Genomic DNA, 9,173 nt, shown 5'->3' with positions numbered 1-9,173 from the left:
GTGGAGAAAGTAAGAAAGCGAAGACAGGAGAGAAAAATGAAATATTATTTTCAAAGGTAAGGATCGCTCAACAAGTGACTTTTGATAAAATGGAAATTTAAAGATTACTTATAATGTCCTAATTAAGTTTGGAGTTTTTAAAGTAGATAACTGGATATATACATGATGTGTTGCTTAATTGTGTTCTTGAATTATACCAATTTTTGCGTTATTCAAGGGTTGCATGGAAAACTGGGGATATTTAGGGCAGGATAAACTGGTTAGTGTCATATGTCATGTAGACTGAGGACCCCAAATGCAGACTCATGGACAAATGTTAAACGAAAACAAGCTTTTATTTAATATAAATCAAAAATCCAGTAGGAAAAGCGGGAACATGGGGTAAACACTGGGAGCTAGGAAAGCTACAGGAGTACACACCACAGGATGTAAAGTAACAGAAACTGTAACTTTTATAATTGTAGCGTCTTTACAATATAACGTGTCTTGAGGGAACTGTTGTTGTGATTTGGTGCTATTTAAATGAATTGAGTTGAATTGGAAGCTGGAAACAGGCTGTGGGAAACCGGATGACACGACAAATGGCAATTAGAGACTCAGACAATTTATACACACAGCAATGAGGCAAGGGGCAAACAGGTGGGAGACACAGCAGGACACAGCAGGAGCAAATCATGGCTAATGTGACTATAGAAGTTAAACTCAGCACAAGAGAGCAACAGTGTAATGTCCACGGACACTTTAGAAGGGCCTTCTAGGGAATAGAGGACAACTTGTTCAGGGGGAATTAACTGATTAAAGACTTTGTGAAATATGGCCTCTAGAACTACCATGGGGTAAAGCCTCAAGGAGTAGTCCTGACCTGATACCACTAGAATAAAATACTAATTTCTTTAGAATGTATAGCTAATAAACGACTGAAGGTAGTCAAAATACAAATAACCTCTTTTTTTCTTAATAAGGCAATAAAAAAAATGGGCCCTAGTGGGCTACATAAATACCCAGCTAGGTGCTGAGTAGTTAGCATTCACACAGAGTGAGCATTCAAGAAAGCAATGAAAGGATCAGTGGTAATAAAGGTTGAAAATACTGGAGTATCAAAGTTGTGAATACATTCATAAGAATGCAGTATTATTGTGGTAATCACTATATTTCTATTATAGTAAGACCTGGTGGCCTCGAATTTCTGGCTTTAAATGAAGAGATGAGTCTTATCACATTTGGAAGGTACAGACTGTTCATGGAATTATATTTGATGTCTATAAGACAAGCTCAGAGATAGTCAAGTCATACACGCATCTTATTGAGTGAATAACTGCGTGCTGAAGCAGCTCAAAGAACTTTCCTCAGTAAAAAAGAAAACCGAATATAAACGAAAAGAGAATCCTCTAAATAATTTAAAGCAGGAGTAAATACTGTATTATATTATGAATCAAAAAATGTTAAAATCAATTCAGTAATGTAAATATGGCTCGTAATATGAAGACCGTTGAGAGTAAGAGTAAGACTAGAGAAGCACTGTATAAATGCCAGAAGCTTAACATATTTATCACAGCTACAACATTTTTGGCACTAAAGACTCCCTCATTCCAGTGATAGGAGTGATGGTTCATTCATGTCACACTCTCCAGTCTTTCAGTACCATAAATTGTTCGATGGCAACCTGCAAAGAAGTCCTCTTAATGAGTTCATTCATTCTCTCACATTACTTTTCCTGACAGACCTAAAGACACACCTTTCTGGATAGATATAAACACAGGACAATGCCCACATCTGTCTCATTGTCATTAGACGCTGTATTGGTACATTATCTTAGCAATATATATGTGATCATCTCATCATACGATATGATATGATATGTTATGATATGATGTGATCATATATAAGGACTGTAAGAAGAGCCTTGTGAAAAGAATGACAGGACTGCAGATTTTTCATTTATATCCTGTGAAGCAATCAATCTTCAATCAAACCACTCCAGTCCAGAATCCAAGACCACAAGAGGGGGTAGAGGACCTGGGTGTTCATTATGGCACCCAATCACTCTACACTACAAGCACTACAAAAAGTCATTTTTAGCAGCACCTTCTTAATGTAACCCAGAACCAAGAAGTAATAAATTTAACAATACCGTAAAAATACATGAGTGTTAAGAGAGACACAACTTATGCACTAAGTAATTTTATGTAATGCATAAATTTGAGGGCATTTGAAACGAAGTCAAACAATGTTTCCTTATCTTACATTGTAATTATGACGTAACATATTTTCACAAGTGGTGTCTGTCTTTTATTTTTAAATTGCACCAACAATGCCAAAAAAGATTGTATATATTATTAGTTTGTACATCATAACTGTAACTGTCCATGAAGGAATTATAGTAAAATTACATTAAATTAAGTATTTAGGCGTAGTAATCAAGTCACCTGGATTCATCCGTAATCATAATTACACAGCCAGCATGTTGGACGGGAGCGCAGAAGCTCTCTTCAAAAGCTGGTGTGCAGCCGCTCAGTCAGAGTAGAGGAGCAGCAGGAGGACAGCACACAGACACGGAGAGAGACACAGACGGAGCTGAGCTGTTACCATTGCCAGACTCGTTCTGGTGCGCGTAAAAGACGCCTTTCTGTTTTTACGCACAGCAAAAAAAAGGAAAAAAAAGAAAAAAGGGGGGAAACGTGCAAAGATTGATATGGAAGTTTCGACATCAAATACTTTTTCTGGTTCGTTGACTTTATTATTTGTAGGAGAGCGGACTCTCCGCAGACTACAACTGTACACTTAGAAACGAGCGTGACGCTTTCGGAAACTTTCCAACATTCACTTGCGTTTGGAATCGTTAACTTAGTCGTGTAATTAATTGGGGTTATCGCGGCCGGTTTAGTGACATTTTCGCTTCTAAACAGTAAAATGGATCCTTTATTCAGTGCTACCAATGCGCCAAATTGGACCAGCAGCTCCAATGATACCAATAACGGGACCATTTACAGGAACCAGTTTGTGCAGCCGGTCTGGAAAATCGTCCTCTGGGCCATTGCCTACAGCTGTATAGTTATCGTGTCCGTTGTAGGTAACATCACAGTCATCTGGATTATTGTGGCGCACAAACGCATGAGGACTGTCACCAATTATTTTCTCCTGAACCTAGCGTTCGCCGAAGCGTCCATGTCTGCATTCAACACGGTGATCAACTTCACCTACGGGATGCACAACGAGTGGTACTTTGGACTCGACTACTGCCGCTTCCACAACTTCTTTCCGATCGCGGCTGTGTTTGCCAGCATCTATTCAATGACTGCCATCGCTCTGGACAGGTAAGCTTCTGTTTTCACAGCCAGCCTGCTTTCAGAATACACGAGAAATGATCAGTGTGCCCCAAGTGTTTGGTATTGGAAAACACCCGTAAACACCCGAGACCGTCTAATGTAATTTGCCCATTCACGGTACAGTTTATGTTTCAAAATTCCACGAAAGCTTAGAGTACATCCATACATATCGATCATTATGAAAACAGACTACTATTGGTTTCTAAGAGCGTATAGGTGTGGTTAAAAAAAGAGGTGCAAATGCTTTCACATTGTTTTTGTTTGGTTAAATATTACTGACTCTTTGGGGAAAAAAGGTTTTAAATTACATAAGAAACTTCATTCACTAGTTGGTGTAAAAGCACTATTGACAGTATTTGTTTTCCTTCGCTGCCTCCTTTGTTTGCATGTGGCGAAACAACGCGTGACGCACAGGAAGCGCAATAAACAGTTAATGGTTAATGGTTCATTGCCTTCTGGCTCAAACCCTTGTCAAATAAGAAAAAAAGGAAAGCAAGCTGTTGTTAAAAGTTTTGTGCATTCATTTTATGTCTTCATGTATACTCCTGTTACTGAAAATATAGCATTTGGGGGAAAATATTTCTTCATTTCTAAGTCTTTGCTCACTCTTAATGAGCAACCTTGTGTAGGAACACACACACAGCATAATAATCCTGAATGAAAATGAATGCATAGAAAGCCCTGCTCTATTTGAGTAGGTGTTTGTGTGAGTGATAAATGTGTGTTGTTGTCCTTGTGTGTTGTGTTGTATATATAAATCTGTGAAGTATCTATCAATATTTCCATGTAGGTAAATATCTCTGTGTGCAGGAAGGAGTGTGTGAAGATATGTGCATTGCTCAGTTCGAAACACATTTATATGTGTTATGTGTAAGTGTGGGTGGATGTGGGTGGGTGTACATTTGAGACATTCATTTTCCTGCTTAACCACATGAAGCTGTGTTTGCAGCTCTGTATTTTCTGCATCTCAGGACATGTTAGCCACTAATTGTCTCACTGTGGAACACCATTAATCTGAACTTTCCAAGATTAAGTGAGAGATTTGGTTATAGCTGAACAGAGCACAAAAGGGAAGCGACAACACATGCTACATTCAGTCTGCTCACTGAAAACATACTGTTATGAGAGTTTGCCAATCAGGGGATATATAATCTAGCTATCCACGTGCATCCACACAACACAACCATGATATTAAAATCCCTGTAAAGGAACATTAACTTTACCTTGACAGCCCCATATGTATGCAGCCAGGAAAAGATAGTATTTCAGAATATTTCAGAGATGTGGATGATTAAGCTGGAGGTAGACACCCACTGTGACCCATCATTCACAAACAGCAGTACCTTCACAGTTAACATTTCATCTCTTAATGACATAGATATAAAATAATTTCTGTCTGTTGATCGTATGTTTGATGAATGTGTTAAATAGGGGAGGTAGCGCAGTGTTGCTGTAGCTGATAAGACGTTCCTTTTCTTATCTCCATCCTTTTCCTCATCATTTCTGGGGTGCTCTTGCACTGCACTGCCCACAGATCAGCAGTACAGCTGCGTGCTGAGATCAGTGTGCTGCTCCAATGCTGACTGTATTGAGGTAATTGGTAAAAAACAAAACAAACTCAGCTGTAGAAAAATCTACTGGGGCCGTATGTGGATTCATTGGGTCCTTTATAAAATGGAGTTTTCAATTTCTTTCGCCCTGGATTGTGGGTAGAGGGAATTAAGAGAATTTGTCAAAGTGGCAAAGCAGTACAAATCTAAAACCTCTGATTACTGTAGTGGGAAAAAGACTATAACACATGAATTGATTCTTCAGTATTTTGATGATTACATTTGATCAAAATTCATGGTTAGCACTGTTGCCGCACAGCAAGAAGGTCCTGAGTTCAAGTCCACCATCAGGCTAGGGTCTTTCTGTGTGTAATTTGCATGTTCTCCCCGTGTTTGTGTGGGTTCTCTCTGGGTACTCTGGCTTCCTCCCACATTCCAAAGACATGCAGTTAATGGGGATAGGTTAATTGGTAATTCTAAATTGCCCATAGGTGTGAATGTGAGTGCGAATGGTTATCTGTCTCTATGTGTTAGACTGGTGACCTACCCAGGGTGTACCCTGCCTCTCTCCCTAAGACAGCTGACCCTGAAAAGAATAAGTTGAAGAGAATGGATGGATGGCATTTCACTGGCGATGGTGGTGCAGTGGTTAGCACTGTTGCCTTTAACCAAGAAGGTCGTATATTTGAATCCATAGGTGAGCTTGGGGGCTAGCTGTGTGACGTTTGGACACTCTGGCTTCCTCCCATAGTCCAAAATAAAGCTTGTTCAGTTCATATTCTAACTAGTAGGTGTTAATGTGAGCATGAATTGTTGTCTGTCTGTGACTGGTGACCTCTGCAGGTTGTACTCCACCTCTCCCCATTTGACATTAGATAAACTGAAGAAAACTGTCTTGTGTACTAAACTTTTGAAGTCTTATATTTGGGAATCATTTGTATTTTATTATAATAATAATAATAATAATTATTATTATTATTATTAAGTTAGTAATGGGTAGCTGACATAGTTATGTAAACTGTATATAAAAGATAGATGGTCTTAAAAGTAAAGTTTATAAAGTGGATTCCTACAAAATTTATGCGTTAGTTGAGTTTCACCTGTGACATCCTGGAGCCTACTCAAAGGAGGAGGGTTTCCCCTGGTATGGCAACTCTTTGAGCTGATTTCTCCCAATAAAGTGTAATCCTGTAAATAATGAAATATGTTACTACTATAATATTCAAGTCTGTGTTTTGTTTTTAATTCCCTGGTGTGGTTTTTGTTGTGTGTCTAGCAACTTGGATACAAAAACACCTGATATATCGTGGATAAGTGGATATATAGGAGCCTTTACGGGGTTGCTGTGAGATACTCGTAGATCCGTGCCTCTTCAGTACCCCATGACAGGGTTTTCTCCAAAGGCGGAGAGGTTGATACCAAAAATAGAAACCAACTAAGCAAAGTAAAGTGGAAAAAAATATTTCCCAATAAAAATGAAGTTACCATCACCCCAGTATTCACAAGTACAATCACTGTCTCATCATTTGAAAACACTGCAACAGTTTTAACATAAACGTCTCATGTCCTGTTGGATTTATTTAAACACTGACAAGGTTTTTTTGTTTTGTCATCTATAGACTTCTGTTACCATTACTCACACATTAATAATAAAAAGAAAATCAGATTAAGCTATTTTTATTTCTATTCTAGCCAGTGATTATTCCCATGCTGACGCTTACAAATAGTTGAAATGGCAACAAAGGTTTTGACTAGCAGAGGGGGGGTTTGTGTGCACATGAATCCTCAAGAAATGAATTTTTTTGTAGAACCGATCGGATGGAAAGCTCCCATCTTTTATGCACCAGGTGTGATCATATGTTGATAATTTCTTTGAATAGAAAGGTGTGGTTAGGAAGTAGAAACCCTTCTAAATAAACTGCAATGGAAACACTATATTTGTGTGGGTCTCTGTGTTTATGTGAAAGCTCAGCCTCTTAAACTCAAAACTCTCCATTCATCAAGATTAGTTACTATATAAAGCAACACAGTGCACAGTGTTTTTCCAGGATGGATGATGGATTGATATTATTAAGTATCCACATTCTGAGTGTGCAAGATTATAGATACGATGCTCTCCAAAAGGCTGTAATGGGATAAAATGTACTTCCTGCTTACTGCAAACAAACAAAATGCAACAGGCCACATTTTACAAAGTGCCAAAAACATCAGTTTTTCAACAACAGTTGATGGTGATGATGAAAAAGTATAAGAAGTCTTTGTTTGAAATCAGCTCTGTAATTCACTATTGGAGATTTCAAATAATTGAGAGTTTAAAGCAATATTTTACGATACTTATAAAACAGATGTCCTTAACTTCATCTGATTAAATTTATGTGTTTATATAAAAACAAATATGCAGAATGTACTGGCCTTTCAACAGCCACTTTGCATAAGGCATCAAGGAATATACTCCAGCTTGCAGAGGTTAGAGAGTGCAGAAAATCCATTGCTGAATATTGTTCAATAGTATTCAGTGTACTTATAATCACTGTGCTCACTGCAGCATGGAGGTGGTGACAGAAAATTCTTATTGTCTCTATCAGCCATATTTCTCTTCCATTTTGTTTCTGTCGTCGCAGATAGCTGTTTCGTCTTGTTTCACTCCCTGATGATAATTTTCCCTCATGTTCATTCTTAAGAGCTGCTGGTATGTAGTAATGAGTGGTTTACTCTGAGTCGATAGGTTGCAATTATGAACATCAAGGATTTTGAATCAGCCAGTGTGGAGGCATAAGTATGCATGTTCAAGTGCCCATTAGTCTAAAGAAACTCTTAATCTACTGATTGGACAGAATGAGCCAGACAGACACTATATGCCAATTAGCTTCATGTATATGCATTAAAGGGAAATTAGCCTAATATTTTCTAAGCTATTAATGGATCAGCTAAAAGTTATTTAACGAAACTAAGGAACCTCTTAACCTTACCTAAGAGCAAGGCCAGATTTGACGTCATTATGGGAACAGGAGCTGAAATGAAATAAGATGTAGTTCAGTTGGCCCTGCAGGGTAATGCTTCAGTTAGTTTACCTGAACAGGCAGCAGCATTCCTGAAGAAGAAAGAATTTGCTCTCTAAGGCATCAGACTGTAGCTCCTCTTTAAAGTGCTTTCTGTTTGGTCAGTAGCATTAACAACTGACTTTCAAGAGATTTCGGTGATGGTAAAGTTTTACATGCTGCAGTTTTGCCTGGAAAATAAAGGGATATTTATTGCTGAGGAAAAGTAGAGAATTAAAACGTTTTTACAATTACAAACTCAAAGCCATTAAACAGCCAACTTTGATATTCCCGTCTAAATCAGAGCGTCTTAGGATATTTCAGCTTATTCATTTTATTCAGCTCTCAGATTCAGCAAAACACTTCTAAACTCCTCACATAATTATGAAATTATGTGATGGTCATCAATAAACATGCTATCCAGCAGATCAGCGACTACTGCTTACAGACAACAAATGAATAGTCCAATATGATGTTGTACTGAATTTTAGTTTATGGTTTTCACTTTTAGTGTTTGCCAAAATGTTTCCATTTCATGCCAGCTTTTTGGCTTTTCTACAACTTGTTCTTTGAAAAATGTAATCTCAAAGTGGCTCATTGAACATGACACTGTTCAATGTAATCAAATGGCCTACACTGTTACCAGATCTCAGTCTTGGCCACAGAGAATTAAAACAGCTCTTTAGGCAAAACGGGGTTTAACCCAGTACTAGCAAGGTGTGACCAATGAGTGTACTTGTATCTGTTCTACAGAACACTAAGAAATTGTAAATCTGTTATTAGTAATCAATTACAGCTACCAGCTGGAGCACATTAGGTGCCAAATTAGAAAATGATGCCAAGAATAGCAGCACAACAGTAACAATGGCTCCCACTTCTCTTCTTACAGGTTCCAGTTATTTCTCTGCTGAGAGCAGAGAAACAACTGGTGATACAAAATAGGCGATACAAAATAATATGTAGGTTTCCTGCGAATGGAGCCTTAGCTTGACGCTCCGCTTAGTCCCTCTTTCCATATCCAAAAAAAACAACAGTCCTTGATAGTTTCTCAATATTTACTTCAAAAGTCCAATGAGGTACACAGCAACAAAATTCCAAATTATGAAAACTTATAAAGCTCAATTCAAAATGGATGAAGAGAGATTGCGAGGTCAAAAAACCATGTGGCTCCACTCTCCTCTCACCCAACTTCCTGCCCTCTCTGCACCATCAAAATAAAAGCATACATTTCAAATTAAACTGCATGTAGGCTCCTACAT

General features: G+C 38.1%; 1 protein-coding gene across 2 annotated transcripts in view; it reads left to right on the top strand.

Moving 5' to 3' along the window:
• Positions 1-2,506: 2,506 nt before the first annotated feature.
• Positions 2,507-9,173, top strand: part of tacr1a (tachykinin receptor 1a) — a 53,699-nt gene continuing 47,032 nt past the window's right edge. Inside the window, exons 1-2 of one of the 2 annotated variants that reach the window (XM_085474597.1) lie at positions 3,012-3,066; positions 3,149-3,314. In XM_085474597.1, the coding sequence (XP_085330723.1) occupies positions 3,166-3,314 (149 nt within the window). In that variant the 5' untranslated portion in view covers positions 3,012-3,066; positions 3,149-3,165. Of the gene's footprint in view, positions 3,315-9,173 lie in introns of both variants that reach the window. The other variant, XM_085474596.1, reaches the window with a different exon arrangement.

Source organism: Copadichromis virginalis, linkage group LG12 (genome assembly GCF_057382275.1).
Source record: "Copadichromis virginalis isolate Kocher_CV1m ecotype Utaka linkage group LG12, C_Virginalis_male_GT1.1, whole genome shotgun sequence".
Lineage (NCBI taxonomy): Eukaryota > Metazoa > Chordata > Actinopteri > Cichliformes > Cichlidae > Copadichromis > Copadichromis virginalis.
This window is presented reverse-complemented; position numbering and strand designations above follow the sequence as displayed.